Source organism: Xenopus tropicalis, chromosome 2, assembly GCF_000004195.4.
Source record: "Xenopus tropicalis strain Nigerian chromosome 2, UCB_Xtro_10.0, whole genome shotgun sequence".
NCBI lineage: Eukaryota > Metazoa > Chordata > Amphibia > Anura > Pipidae > Xenopus > Xenopus tropicalis.
The window spans coordinates 177817066-177832306 of NC_030678.2; the positions used below are offsets into that span (position 1 = coordinate 177817066).

Genomic DNA, 15241 nt, shown 5'->3' on the forward strand with positions numbered 1-15241 from the left:
TTGGGGAGTTGTATCAGGAGTCAGAACCAGCAGTGCAGGGAAGGGAAAGGGACAGACACAGTGACAGTTACACATAACTATAAACCCAGTGAGAATGAGGGATGAATGGATATTGGGGAGTTGTATCAGGAGTCAGAACCAGCAGTGCAGGGAAGGGAAGGGGACAGACACAGTGACAGTTACACATAACTATAAACCCAGTGAGAATGAGGGATGAATGGGTATTGGGGAGTTGTATCAGGAGTCAGAACCAGCAGTGCAGGGAAGGGAAAGGGACAGACACAGTGACAGTTACACATAACTATAAACCCAGTGAGAATGAGGGATGAATGGATATTGGGGAGTTGTATCAGGAGTCAGAACCAGCAGTGCAGGGAAGGGAAAGGGACAGACACAGTGACAGTTACACATAACTATAAACCCAGTGAGAATGAGGGATGAATGGGTATTGGGGAGTTGTATCAGGAGTCAGAACCAGCAGTGCAGGGAAGGGAAAGGGACAGACACAGTGACAGTTACACATAACTATAAACCCAGTGAGAATGAGGGATGTATGGGTATTGGGGAGTTGTATCAGGAGTCAGAACCAGCAGTGCAGGGAAGGGAAAGGGACAGACACAGTGACAGTTACACATAACTATAAACCCAGTGAGAATGAGGAATGAATGGATATTGGGGAGTTGTATCAGGAGTCAGAACCAGCAGTGCAGGGAAGGGAAAGGGACAGACACAGTGACAGTTACACATAACTATAAACCCAGTGAGAATGAGGAATGAATGGATATTGGGGAGTTGTATCAGGAGTCAGAACCAGCAGTGCAGGGAAGGGAAAGGGACAGACACAGTGACAGTTACACATAACTATAAACCCAGTGAGAATGAGGAATGAATGGATATTGGGGAGTTGTATCAGGAGTCAGAACCAGCAGTGCAGGGAAGGGAAAGGGACAGACACAGTGACAGTTACACATAACTATAAACCCAGTGAGAATGAGGAATGAATGGGTATTGGGGAGTTGTATCAGGAGTCAGAACCAGCAGTGCAGGGAAGGGAAAGGGACAGACACAGTGACAGTTACACATAACTATAAACCCAGTGAGAATGAGGAATGAATGGATATTGGGGAGTTGTATCAGGAGTCAGAACCAGCAGTGCAGGGAAGGGAAAGGGACAGACACAATGAATGGATATTGGGAAGGTGATTAAGGAATCCGATAACCTGAAAACCCTTCCTATGCTGATGGTAAAATCTCCTTTCCCACAGTGAATACACATAGATAGATAGACAGACAGAGTAGAAAGCTGTACAAATCTGCTCCTCCAGTCATTGCTCATAATTATGTTTATATATATATATATACTGTATGTATCTAACGGGCAAATTAGCTGTAATTAGTCAGTTCAGACCCAGGGGTTGGGGGTAAATACAGAATATACAGAATATACAAAGGGGTTTCTGCACAATGTGACCCTGAGACACAGAAGCTGACAGATAGACTGCTGACCAATTGCTAGTTAGTTGTTAGTTATAGCCAACTAACAACTAACTAACCGGCATTCCCATAGAACGGAGCCACAATAAGGTTTGGGCTGAAGAAATGGAACAGAACCTTTGATAAAGTGTAGCTAGAAATTCCATGAACGGGAAGAACTGTTACCCCAGTCCTACCCCAGTCCTACCCCAGTCCCACCCCAGTCTCACCCCAGTCCTACCCCAGTCCTACCCCAGTCCCACCCCAGTCTCACCCCAGTCCTACCCCAGTCCCACCCCAGTCCCACCCCAGTCCCACCCCAGTCCTACCCCAGTCTCACCCCAGTCCCACCCCAGTGCTACCCCAGTCTCACCCCAGTCCTACCCCAGTCTCACCCCAGTCCTACCCCAGTGCTACTCCAGTCCCACCCCAGTCCCACCCCAGTCTCACCCCAGTCCCACCCCAGTCTCACCCCAGTCCCACCCCAGTCTCACCCCAGTCCCACCCCAGTCTCACCCCAGTCCTACCCCAGTCTCACCCCAGTCCCACCCCAGTGCTACCCCAGTCTCACCCCAGTCCTACCCCAGTCTCACCCCAGTCCTACCCCAGTCTCACCCCAGTCCCACCCCAGTTCTACCCCAGTCTCACCCCAGTCCTACCCCAGTCCCACCCCAGTCTCACCCCAGTCCTACCCCAGTCTCACCCCAGTCCTACCCCAGTCTCACCCCAGTCCTACCCCAGTGCTACCCCAGTCCCACCCCAGTCCTACCCCAGTCTCACCCCAGTCCCACCCCAGTGCTACCCCAGTCTCACCCCAGTCCTACCCCAGTCCCACCCCAGTCTCACCCCTGTCCTACCCCAGTCCTACCCCAGTCCCATCCCAGTTCTCCCCCAGTCCTACCCCAGTCCTACCCCAGTCCTTCCCCAGTCCTACCCCAGTCTCACCCCAGTCCTACCCCAGTCCCACCCCAGTCCTACCCCAGTCTCACCCCAGTCCCACCCCAGTCCTACCCCAGTCCCACCCCAGTCCCACCCCAGTCCTACCCCAGTCCCATCCCAGTCCTACCCCAGTCCCACCCCAGTCCTACCCCAGTTCCACCCCAGTTCTACCCCAGTCCTACCCCAGTCCAACCCCAGTCCTACCCCAGTCTCACCCCAGTCCTACCCCAGTCCTTCCCCAGTCCCACCCCAGCCCTACCCCAGTCCCACCCCAGTCCTACCCCAGTCCCACCCCAGTCCTACCCCAGTCCTATCCCAGTCCTTCCCCAGTCCCAGCCCAGTCCTACCCCAGTTCTACCCCAGTCCTACCCCAGTCTCACCCCAGTCCTTTCCCAGTCCTTTCCCAGTCCCACCCCAGTCCCACCCCAGTCCCACCCCAGTTCTACCCCAGTCCCACCCCAGTCCCACCTCAGTCCCACTCCAGTTCTACCCCAGTCCCACCCCAGTTCTACCCCAGTCCTAGCCCAATCTCACCCCAGTCCTACCCCAGTCCTACACCAATCCTACCCCAGTCCCACCCCAGTCCCACCCCAGTCCCACCCCAGTCCCACCCCAGTCCCACCTCAGTCCCACCCCAGTTCTACCCCAGTCCCACCCCAGTTCTACCCCAGTCCTAGCCCAATCTCACCCCAGTCCTACCCCAGTCCTACACCAATCCTACCCCAGTCCCACCCCAGTCCCACCCCAGTCCCACCCCAGTGCCACCCCAGTCCTACCCCAGTCCTACCCCAGTCTCACCCCAGTCCCACCCCAGTCCTTCCCCAGTCCCACCCCAGTCCTACCCCAGTCTCACCCAAGTCCCACCCCAGTCTTACCCCAGTCCCACCCCAGTTCTACCCCAGTCCCACCCCAGTTCCACCTCAGTCCCACCCCAGTTCTACCCCAGTTCCACCCCAGTCCTACCCCAGTCCCACCCGAGTCCCACCCCAGTCCCACCCGAGTCCCACCCCAGTCCCACCCCAGTTCTACCCCAGTCCCACCCCCACACAGATACCCCTGTAGGTGTAATATCTATTCATGATAATCCAAGATAACTATAATTCCTATTAGGATCAAGTTCAAATGGCAGACATTCAATGTTATACAATGGACTTTCCTTTCTTCTTTACACAAAACATCTCCAGGTTCTGCTAAGGAACCCAGTGGATCCCATGTCAGTGCAGAACGGCAGTCACTTGCCCCCCTCGTTCATCCTGCTCGGTGCCCCAGGATTGGAGGAGCTGTACGGCTTTATTTCCATCCCATACTTTGCCATGTTTGCCACATCCATTGCTGGGAATGGACTGGTCATCGTTGTGATACTGCAGGACTATCTGCTCCACCAGCCCATGTATCTGTTCCTCTCCATGTTGTCCTTCACTGATTTGCTCTTCTCCGTCTCCACCTGCCCCACGGTCATGAACATCTTCTGGTTCAACTCTAGGCAGATCCAGTCTTTCATGTGTTTGGTGCAGATGTTCTTCGTCCAAGCCCTCTCTGTGGTTTCCTCGGGACTGTTACTGGCCATGGCCTTCGATCGCTTCGTAGCCATCTGCCACCCACTGCGCTACTCGTCCATCCTCTCCAATTCCATGGTTGTTAAGATCGGTGTGGCCTCAGCCTTGAGGAGCATCGTCATCCACATCCCGTTGGTCTATAGCCTGGAGCTCTTGCCCTACTGTAAGGGCAACCTGCTGTCCCATTCCTACTGCTTACACCAAGATGTCATGAAATTGGCCTGTGATGGCACCAACACCTTCAACATTGCGTATGGCTTGGTCATCATTTTGTCTACGGTGACGTTGGACGCCATCTTGATCTTCATCTCCTACATTCTGATCATGAGAGCAGTGTTTGGCTTGACCTCGGGGGTCGACCGCTACAAGGTCTTCGACACCTGCATCTCCCACCTCTGTGCCGTGTTTCTCTTCTACGTCCCCGTGGTCGCCTTGTCCTTTATTCACAGGTTTGGGACACAGCTCTCTCCTTCTTTCAAAATATTTATGGCCAGTGTTTATATTTTGGTCCCACCGATGTTCAACCCGATTATCTACAGCATCAAGAGCAAGCAGATCCGGGGAAGCTTCGACCGACTCTTCCGCCGCCACCGTGTCAGAGCGACGTGCACGTAAACGAATATTCACCCATGGGGACCTCAGTCATGTTCTTCAGGGTTCCTATGGTGGCACCGGTGGCCCAATCTCGTTTGGACTCATCTCTAATGTTATGAACAAACCTCATGGTCCATCAAACTCTGCAATTAAATGGACAATCATGGTTTCTTCTAGTACGTTTGTAGGGTTTGTATCCTCCTCATATGATCTAGAACTTCCTCTGCTCATTAAATCATGGACATCGCCATTGGGAGACATTCCCTTTTAAAGTTACTTGGTTTCACCCATCGAGCTCTTATGTGCAGTACCAGGTGGCGCTGTCCCCTTGCAGCTCTATGGGAAATTGCCTAAAGCCTGACACTGGTGGGAAGTGGTAGTGCAACTGATAAACTCCAATAAGGGGTAATTATATCTTAGTTGGGATCAAGTACAGGTACTGTTTTATTATTACAGAGAAAAGGGAATCATTTAACCATGAAATAAACCCAATAGGGCTGTTCTGCCCCCAATAAGGGGTAATTATATCTTAGTTGGGATCAAGTACAGGTACTGTTTTATTATTACAGAGAAAAGGGAATCATTTAACCATTAAATAAACCCAATAGGGCTGTTCTGCCCCAATAAGGGGTAATTATATCTTAGTTGGGATCAAGTACAGGTACTGTTTTATTATTACAGAGAAAAGGGAATCATTTAACCATTAAATAAACCCAATAGGGCTGTTCTGCCCCAATAAGGGGTAATTATATCTTAGTTGGGATCAAGTACAGGTACTGTTTTATTATTACAGAGAAAAGGGAATCATTTTTAAAAATGTGAATTATTTGCTTATAATATACAGTTGGGTCATTTCCCTATGGGACGAAACTGTAAATTCTATCCTTATAAATGATATTTAATGATGTCGTCAGTTATAATCGGAGCTTAATGATATCATTTCTGTCACATGACTCACTAAAACTTGTATATTATAATAAATAAAGTGCCCCCTGTTGTAAAATATGAGGATATTAGAAGTCACCTTGTTTCAGCCTTGTGCCTTTATATGATCAGGGAACTCCTTAGTGCCTTATAATATCCTTATATTTGAAAATAGGGGCAGTTTCATATAATGGAGCCTATGGGAAGTGGCCTTCCTGTGATTCGGAGCTTTTTGGATAATGGGTTTCCGGATAACAATGCCAATGGTGAAATGCGGTATTTTCTAGCGAAGCCGCGCCTGGGGAGAAATGATACAAACCCGCTTTTGTGTATATAAAGAATTCTATTTATTCGCTGTATTTCTGTCTCAGAATGGGCCTCACGTAGCCCCTCTGTGTATCCCACAGTATATACTGTATATCAGGTATTTATAAAGAATGGAACCAGAGTCAGCGTGTGAGTTGTCTTGTGCCTGATGGTTTTCTAGAAATTTCCATACCTCCAGATGCCTAAAAATACAGATAAAGGACCCAGTGACCCTCAGTGACTGCTAATATCCTTATCAGTTACAGTAGGGGGTACATTATCCCTTATAATACATGAGTGATACTCAGAGTTCCCTGTATAACTCAGCCTGCAGCCTTGTGCCTTTATATGGGGGGCACAGAACCCCTCAGTGACTGCTAATATCCTTATCATTTACAGTAGGGGGTACATTATCCCTTATAATACATGAGTGATACTCAGAGTTCCCTGTATAACTCAGCCTGCAGCCTTGTGCCTTTATATGGGGGGCACAGAACCCCTCAGTGACTGCTAATATCCTTATCATTTACAGTAGGGGGTACATTATCCCTTATAATACATGAGTGATACTCAGAGTTCCCTGTATAACTCAGCCTGCAGCCTTGTGCCTTTATATGGGCACAGAACCCCTCAGTGACTGCTAATATCCTTATCATTTACAGTAGGGGGTACATTATCCCTTATAATACATGAGTGATACTCAGAGTTCCCTGTATAACTCAGCCTGCAGCCTTGTGCCTTTATATGGGCACAGAACCCCTCAGTGACTGCTAATATCCTTATCATTTACAGTAGGGGGTACATTATCCCTTATAATACATGAGTGATACTCAAGAGTTCCCTGTATAACTCAGCCTGCAGCCTTGTGCCTTTATATGGGGGGCACAGAACCCCTCAGTGACTGCTAATATCCTTATCATTTACAGTAGGGGGTACATTATCCCTTATAATACATGAGTGATACTCAGAGTTCCCTGTATAACTCAGCCTGCAGCCTTGTGCCTTTATATGGGGGGCACAGAACCCCTCAGTGACTGCTAATATCCTTATCATTTACAAATCAATCATAGGGATCTGAATGCCACCCCCTGAGTCACTGTACCAAGCCCCCTACTTCTCATTAGGGTTCATAACACAACAGGAAGCCTATGGGATCTGATAAGGAAGGCAGAAGCCCATTCAGCCTGAGAGACAATGGCAGCTTAGGCAGGAATGAAACAGAACCTACGGTCCCTAAATCATTTACCTGAATATTTCATTGCTGAGGGTATTGTGGCCTTTAATATTCAATACATTGGCTCTGATGTTGGGGGTAAAAGGGACTAATTTGGGGGTAAATCTATCGCTCGGGGCAATTTCATTTTGATGTTGTTGTTAAACTTATTTATCTTTAGAACAATTCTGCTGCTGAGTTCTACTCCCGGGAGCCTTACAGGATGGCAGAGGTTGGCACAGCTGTGCCCCCAGGGTATATACGCTAAGGTTACGTGTGACTGCGCTTCAGATAGTTGGATGCCACTGGGTATAAATCTCGCTGCATTGGCGCATCCCTGCGTAGGTGCCCGGGGTGCAGACTGAACCCAATCCCTGCGTAGGTGCCCGGGGTGCAGACTGAACCCAATCCCTGCGTAGGTGCCCGGGGTGCAGACTGAACCCAATCCCTGCGTAGGTGCCCGGGGTGCAGACTGAACCCAATCCCTGCGTAGGTGCCCGGGGTGCAGACTGAACACGGAGCCCGTTGGCAGATGCAGAATGTATATCCCTGTTTCCTATTGGCTCCAGGCGGTGCAGGGCTGTATGAAAGGCACTCGGGGCAGCAGCGGCGTGAAACAACCCTTCCTGCCTGAGGTGAGTTTATTCATCAAATGGATCAGAATCCCAGAACCAGGGGAAGTGGGAATGAGGGCAACATGGAATCTCAGTTTATGAAATGGCTTTACTCTATAGGCCACCTGTGCACTATACCTTGCCAACCACAAACAGCCGGTGCGCCCCCAGGTGGGCAGCCCTGTACCAGGGCATTATGGCTTAGTGCTAGAGTCAGTATTACATTTACCCTCGTGAGGGGGTCACAGGGTGGTCCGGGTGGGGGGCAGCATAACACGGTGTAAGGGGCTATAGGTGGGGGTCAGTGTGTATAGTAAGGCAACATGGTGTCAGGGGAAAGGGTTATAGGTGGGGGTCAGTGTGTATAGTAAGGCAACGTGGTGTCAGGGGGAGGGGCTATAGGTGGGGGTCGGTGTGTATAGTAAGGCAACGCGGTGTCAGGGGAAAGGGTTAGGTGGGGGTCAGTGTGTATAGTAAGGCAACGTGGTGTCAGGGGGAGGGGCTATAGGTGGGGGTCGGTGTGTATAGTAAGGCAACGCGGTGTCAGGGGGAGGGGCTATAGGTGGGGGTCAGTGTGTATAGCAAGGCAACATGGTGTCAGGGGAAGGGGTTATAGGTGGGGGTCGGTGTGTATAGTAAGGCAACGCGGTGTCAGGGGTTATAGGTGGGGGTCGGTGTGTATAGTAAGGCAACGCGGTGTCAGGGGAAGGGGTTATAGGTGGGGGTCGGTGTGTATAGTAAGGCAACACGGTGTCAGGGGGAGGGGCTATAGGTGGGGGACAGTGTGTATAGTAAGGCAACGCGGTGTCAGGGGGAGGGGCTATAGGTGGGGGTCAGTGTGTATAGTAAGGCAACATGGTGTCAGGGGGAGGGGCTATAGGTGGGGGTCGGTGTGTATAGTAAGGCAACATGGTGTCAGGGGAAGGGGCTATAGGTGGGGGTCAGTGTGTATAGTAAGGCAACATGGTGTCAGGGGGAGGGGCTATAGGTAGGGGACAGTGTGTATAGTAAGGCAACGCGGTGTCAGGGGGAGGGGCTATAGGTGGGGGTCAGTGTGTATAGTAAGGCAACGCGGTGTCAGGGGAAGGGGTTATAGGTGGGGGTCAGTGTGTATAGTAAGGCAACATGGTGTCAGGGGGAGGGGCTATAGGTAGGGGACAGTGTGTATAGTAAGGCAACGCGGTGTCAGGGGGAGGGGCTATAGGTGGGGGTCAGTGTGTATAGTAAGGCAACGCGGTGTCAGGGGAAGGGGCTATAGGTGGGGGTCAGTGTGTATAGTAAGGCAACGCGGTGTCAGGGGAAGGGGTTATAGGTGGGGGTCAGTGTGTATAGTAAGGCAACATGGTGTCAGGGGAAGGGGTTATAGGTGGGGGTCGGTGTGTATAGTAAGGCAACGCGGTGTCAGGGGGAGGGGCTATAGGTGGGGGACAGTGTGTATAGTAAGGCAACGCGGTGTCAGGGGGAGGGGCTATAGGTGGGGGACAGTGTGTATAGTAAGGCAACGCGGTGTCAGGGGGAGGGGCTATAGGTGGGGGACAGTGTGTATAGTAAGGCAACGCGGTGTCAGGGGGAGGGGCTATAGGTGGGGGTCAGTGTGTATAGTAAGGCAACGCGGTGTCAGGGGGAGGGGCTATAGGTGGGGGTCAGTGTGTATAGTAAGGCAACGCGGTGTCAGGGGGAGGGGCTATAGGTGGGGGTCAGTGTGTATAGTAAGGCAACGCGGTGTCAGGGGGAGGGGCTATAGGTGGGGGTCAGTGTGTATAGTAAGGCAACATGGTGTCAGGGGGAGGGGTTATAGGTGGGGGTCAGTGTGTAGTGTAAGGCAACACGGTGTCAGGGGGAGGGGCTATAGGTGGGGGTCAGTGTGTATAGTAAGGCAACGCGGTGTCAGGGGAAGGGGCTATAGGTGGGGGTCAGTGTGTATAGTAAGGCAACATGGTGTCAGGGGGAGGGGCTATAGGTGGGGGTCAGTGTGTATAGTAAGGCAACGCGGTGTCAGGGGAAGGGGCTATAGGTGGGGGTCAGTGTGTATAGTAAGGCAACGCGGTGTCAGGGGGAGGGGCTATAGGTGGGGGACAGTGTGTATAGTAAGGCAACGCGGTGTCAGGGGGAGGGGCTATAGGTGGGGGTCAGTGTGTATAGTAAGGCAACACGGTGTCAGGGGAAGGGGCTATAGGTGGGGGTCAGTGTGTATAGTAAGGCAACGCGGTGTCAGGGGGAGGGGCTATAGGTGGGGGTCAGTGTGTATAGTAAGGCAACGCGGTGTCAGGGGGAGGGGCTATAGGTGGGGGACAGTGTGTATAGTAAGGCAACGTGGTGTCAGGGGGAGGGGCTATAGGTGGGGGACAGTGTGTATAGTAAGGCAACGCGGTGTCAGGGGGAGGGGCTATAGGTGGGGGTCAGTGTGTATAGTAAGGCAACGCGGTGTCAGGGGAAGGAGCTATAGGTGGGGGTCAGTGTGTATAGTAAGGCAACGCGGTGTCAGGGGGAGGGGCTATAGGTGGGGGACAGTGTGTATAGTAAGGCAACGTGGTGTCAGGGGGAGGGGCTATAGGTGGGGGTCAGTGTGTATAGTAAGGCAACGCGGTGTCAGGGGGAGGGGCTATAGGTGGGGGTCAGTGTGTATAGTAAGGCAACGCGGTGTCAGGGGGAGGGGCTATAGGTGGGGGTCAGTGTGTATAGTAAGGCAACGCGGTGTCAGGGGGAGGGGCTATAGGTGGGGGTCAGTGTGTATAGTAAGGCAACGCGGTGTCAGGGGGAGGGGCTATAGGTGGGGGTCAGTGTGTATAGTAAGGCAACATGGTGTCAGGGGGAGGGGTTATAGGTGGGGGTCAGTGTGTATAGTAAGGCAACACGGTGTCAGGGGGAGGGCTATAGGTGGGGGTCAGTGTGTATAGTAAGGCAACGCGGTGTCAGGGGAAGGGGCTATAGGTGGGGGTCAGTGTGTATAGTAAGGCAACATGGTGTCAGGGGGAGGGGCTATAGGTGGGGGTCAGTGTGTATAGTAAGGCAACGCGGTGTCAGGGAAGGGGCTATAGGTGGGGGTCAGTGTGTATAGTAAGGCAACGCGGTGTCAGGGGGAGGGGCTATAGGTGGGGGACAGTGTGTATAGTAAGGCAACGCGGTGTCAGGGGGAGGGGCTATAGGTGGGGGTCAGTGTGTATAGTAAGGCAACACGGTGTCAGGGGAAGGGGCTATAGGTGGGGGTCAGTGTGTATAGTAAGGCAACGCGGTGTCAGGGGGAGGGGCTATAGGTGGGGGTCAGTGTGTATAGTAAGGCAACGCGGTGTCAGGGGGAGGGGCTATAGGTGGGGGACAGTGTGTATAGTAAGGCAACGTGGTGTCAGGGGGAGGGGCTATAGGTGGGGGACAGTGTGTATAGTAAGGCAACGCGGTGTCAGGGGGAGGGGCTATAGGTGGGGGTCAGTGTGTATAGTAAGGCAACGCGGTGTCAGGGGAAGGAGCTATAGGTGGGGGTCAGTGTGTATAGTAAGGCAACGCGGTGTCAGGGGGAGGGGCTATAGGTGGGGGACAGTGTGTATAGTAAGGCAACGTGGTGTCAGGGGGAGGGGCTATAGGTGGGGGTCAGTGTGTATAGTAAGGCAACGCGGTGTCAGGGGGAGGGGCTATAGGTGGGGGTCAGTGTGTATAGTAAGGCAACGCGGTGTCAGGGGGAGGGGCTATAGGTGGGGGTCAGTGTGTATAGTAAGGCAACGCGGTGTCAGGGGGAGGGGCTATAGGTGGGGGTCAGTGTGTATAGTAAGGCAACGCGGTGTCAGGGGGAGGGGCTATAGGTGGGGGTCAGTGTGTATAGTAAGGCAAGGTGTGATTAAGCCTTATGTATATACCAAATAAACACCTAACAGAGACTCCATGCAGATATTGGCCTGGGCAGAATCATATAATATATATATTTTAAATTTATTGATATCCCCCCAGGGGGGGGCGCTCCAGCGCTGGGGCCACAGGACAGCTGAGACCATGAAGCTGAATGTAGAGATAAAACAGACACAGGGAGAACCTGGAAGGGGAGGGGCCTTTTATATAACCCCCCCCCCATCTGCCCAGAGACACTCCCATCAGCCCCTGGCCCAGAGGGGCTTGCAATCTAATTCCCCTACCAAACACAGATAGTGCCCTGGGCAGAATGGAACCCAAGGCCCAATGAGCAGAATCCAAACTTGGGGACCAATCGTGTATCAGACATGGGGGGGGGGGGCCTGGGGGGGGCATGGGGGGGGGATTGGTTTCACTCAACAGGAAAAACAATTTACTCAAATAGGCCCTTAATTTGTAATTGTTTGGTTTAGTTTCCCTTTAATTATGGGGATTAGTGGCACCTTTGTTTCACTCACAGCTGAAAGGGGTAAATGACCCCCCCGGGGGCAAAATGATTCAGTTCATGTAATGAGCCCAACATTAGGGTGTGTGTATTGCAACATGAAGGGGCAACTGGATCGACCACTTACAGACACCATTATATATGAAGGGGCGGGGCCCATCTAATACAGGTAAGTCGATAAGTGGCCACATTTTTCCCCCACTCACAAGATGCAATTCAAGCAATGACTTATCCATAGGCAGAATGAGCCCCCCCCTCATATTTATTTCGCTTTTCATTGGGCTTTGTGGTCCCTGCCCAACGCTGGGCGCTGCCGCAGAGCTTGCACTTCAGTGTCGTTTCCAATTCCCAATCATTTATTTATCATTTTTAATGAGTTTAATGAGTTTCTGTTTATTTTAATGCTTTCCCCCAGGGCCAGTAAGGCGGAGCTTGCAAGAAGTGGCTGAACTCCCAGCATCCTCAGCTGCATGCCCAGCAGAGCCAATAGCAAGTCTGCCTCCATCCAGCCTCCTCCTATTGGCCAGGGTGGGCCACTAACAAGCTGATGCTCCTCCCCCATTGCCCCCCAAGCTGATGTCACTATGGCCCCTCCCACCAACATGTCCTGGACCTTCACCCTGAGTGGAATCCCGGAACTGGGGGGCAACCAGCAATGGTTTGCGCCGCCGCTCTGCGCCCTCTACGTCACGGCGTTCCTTGGCAACTGCACCATCCTCTTCCTCATCAGGACAGAGCGGGGCCTCCACCAGCCAATGTTCTTGCTGCTCGCCATGTTGCCCGTGACGGACGTCGGAGTGTCGCTGACCACGTTACCCACGATGCTCGGCATCTTCTGCTTCAACCACCATGAGATCTACAGCGAGCTCTGCCTCACCCAGATGTATTTCCTTCACACCTTCGCCGCCATGGAGTCCGGGGTGTTGGTGGCCATGGCGGTGGACCGGCTCGTTGCCATCTGTGCCCCGCTGAGATACGCCTCTGTGCTGACCAACTCCGCCGTTGGCCGTATGGGGCTGGTGATAGTGGCGCGGGGGGTGTGCGTGGTCCTGCCCGTCCCCTTGCTCACCCGGCGCTTTCCCTTCTGCAAGACGCGGGTGCTGTCCCACTCCTACTGCCTCCACCAGGACGTCATACGCTTGGCCTGCGCCGACACCACGGTGAATAGCGTCTACGGGCTGGTGGCCGTGCTCCTGACCAAGGGCGTAGACTCCATGTTCATCCTCATCTCCTATGGGCTCATCCTACGGGCCGTGATCAACATGAGAGCCAACGACGCTCGGCTAAAGGCCTTCAGCACCTGCGTGGCCCATATGTGCGCCGTCCTGCTCTTCTACATCCCCCTCATTGGCCTCTCGGTCCTGCACAGGGTGGGCACCCACGCCTCCCCGCTCCTCGCCATCGTCATGGCCGATGTCTATCTCCTCCTGCCCCCCGTTGTCAACCCCGTGATTTACAGCGTCAACACCAAGCAAATCCGGCACAAAATGACTCGGCTCTTCAGGAGAAGGAGGGTTGGAGTCCCAGCCAATGGGATCGCAGTAGTGAAAGTATGACCGGCTAATGGCATTACGGCTACCATTTTGCTTTATAGATTTATATCAGCAGTGAAATACTGGTCTTGTTTAGACTTGTGTTGGCTTTAAAGGGGAAGTAAACTCCCTCCAGGCATCACCCCATCAGTGCCAAATCTGTTCCCCTGTAGCCGTGATGGTCGCTGGGCCAGGGCCATTTGTTCCTGTAGAGCCGGCCACGCATTGGCCCCATAAGAACTGTCGACTCGGCCCCTTCAGACCAAGCGGGCAGCTAATTGCACCATATAGGGGGCCCTTTAAATGACCCAACCAACTCATCTGTGGGCATCAATCGGGCAGATAGAAGCTCCCGTTGTTGGGTGAAGGTTGTTCTGTGCCAATGGGTTGCCGTAGGGCTCCCTTCAAGCTGATTGTTGGCCCTGGGCCCAAACCATTAGGCCATTCTGGCCCAACCTATTAGTGGCCAAGATCCACTCAACTGGGGTCCTTGCCACATAAGCCCAGCTTAACTAATGAGCCAGGACTATGGGCGCCTTCTCCTATTGGCCACTCGTGGAAGTGACATGGCCGACGACTGGGAGGCTCCAACACTGCTCAGCTCTGCCCCTCAGGGGAATGGAGAGGTTTGGCACTTTGGGGGTGATCGGAATGGGGTGGGGGTACGGTGCCCTGGGCAGTTGCTCCAGCGGGGGGTATTTGTACAATAGTCATTATTATATAAATATATATAGTTTAATTAAAATACATTCTTCATTTTATATGCCCTTAATAGCGGGGGGTCACTGATAGCTGCCCCCCCCAGCAAGACAATTGGTTTAACCCCATAAGTGCCAGGTGTCTTGTCTTTCTCCCAAGCAGGCTCCTTATAGGTCACATGATTCCATATTAAAAAAAAAAACCTTTATGTATTTTCATCATCATCATCATCATCATCATCATCATCATCATCATCATCATCATCACTTATTCATTTAGCGCCAGCAAATTACGCAGCACTTTACATTCATTTCTAACGAACGGGGGTCTAACAATAATTTAATAAACAAGGGTTTACGGATTAAGCATAGGATCAGAGGGCCCTACTCATAAGAGCTTACAATCTATAGGGGTTAAGGGTACATTTAAACAAAACTGGGGGTTTGAACCCAAAATGCATATAAATTGCTTACACTGCACTATTGCCTTGTACCATTAGGGGGCACTGTGGCACACACTGTCTCTGTTATGTATATTGTTCAACCACAAGGGGGCAGCACTTGTACTTCTATATTCAGGGGAGAAATGGCTTACGGGGCAATAAATAATAATAATAATGAATAAAGAAAATGAAGCGGCTTCTGGGTGTCACCGTTGAGCTTTAAGTGAATCATTTGGGTTCTTGCTGCAATGTTTGTTATTGGCACTAGGGGGATTAAAGACATACACACATTAAAGGGGAAGTAAAGCCCTTATGCAAACCTCCAAAGCAAATGATCACAGGTGGGACTTCAGCATCCACAGAAAGCAGAATCAATGAGATTGTATCATGTTCAGCCACAAGGGGGCCCTGTAGTGCAATTGCACTGGGGCAATAAGGACAGGGCAGGTCTGTACCCACAATGCCCTGCATCATGGCTTCTGTTGTCTGGCAGAGCAACTTGTGCCTAGGCAGTAAGGGGCACCCCATAGCACCCCATAGCACCCTTCCTGTACATAAATGACCCCTTTTATAGGGAGTGAAGTAACAATGGGGGTACCCAGGAACA

At 52.0% G+C, this 15241-nt stretch overlaps 2 protein-coding genes across 2 annotated transcripts; both read left to right on the forward strand.

Moving 5' to 3' along the window:
• Window positions 1–3612: 3612 nt before the first annotated feature.
• Window positions 3613–4993, forward strand: LOC116408719 (olfactory receptor 51E1-like). The gene has a single exon (XM_031896379.1). The coding sequence runs from the start codon at window positions 3624–3626 to the stop codon at window positions 4581–4583; it is 960 nt and encodes a 319-aa protein (XP_031752239.1). The 5' UTR covers window positions 3613–3623; the 3' UTR covers window positions 4584–4993.
• Window positions 4994–12545: 7552 nt separating this feature from the next.
• Window positions 12546–14118, forward strand: LOC116408720 (olfactory receptor 51G2-like). Its single transcript, XM_031896380.1, has one exon. The coding sequence runs from the start codon at window positions 12546–12548 to the stop codon at window positions 13515–13517; it is 972 nt and encodes a 323-aa protein (XP_031752240.1). The 3' UTR covers window positions 13518–14118.
• The last annotated feature ends 1123 nt before the right edge of the window (window positions 14119–15241 follow it).

What these genes read in the sequence shown, in the direction of transcription:
- LOC116408719 (XM_031896379.1), top strand. Translation starts at nt 3,624, where the DNA reads ATGTCAGTGCAGAACGGCAGTCACTTGCCCCCCTCGTTCATCCTGCTC.
- LOC116408720 (XM_031896380.1), top strand. Translation starts at nt 12,546, where the DNA reads ATGGCCCCTCCCACCAACATGTCCTGGACCTTCACCCTGAGTGGAATC.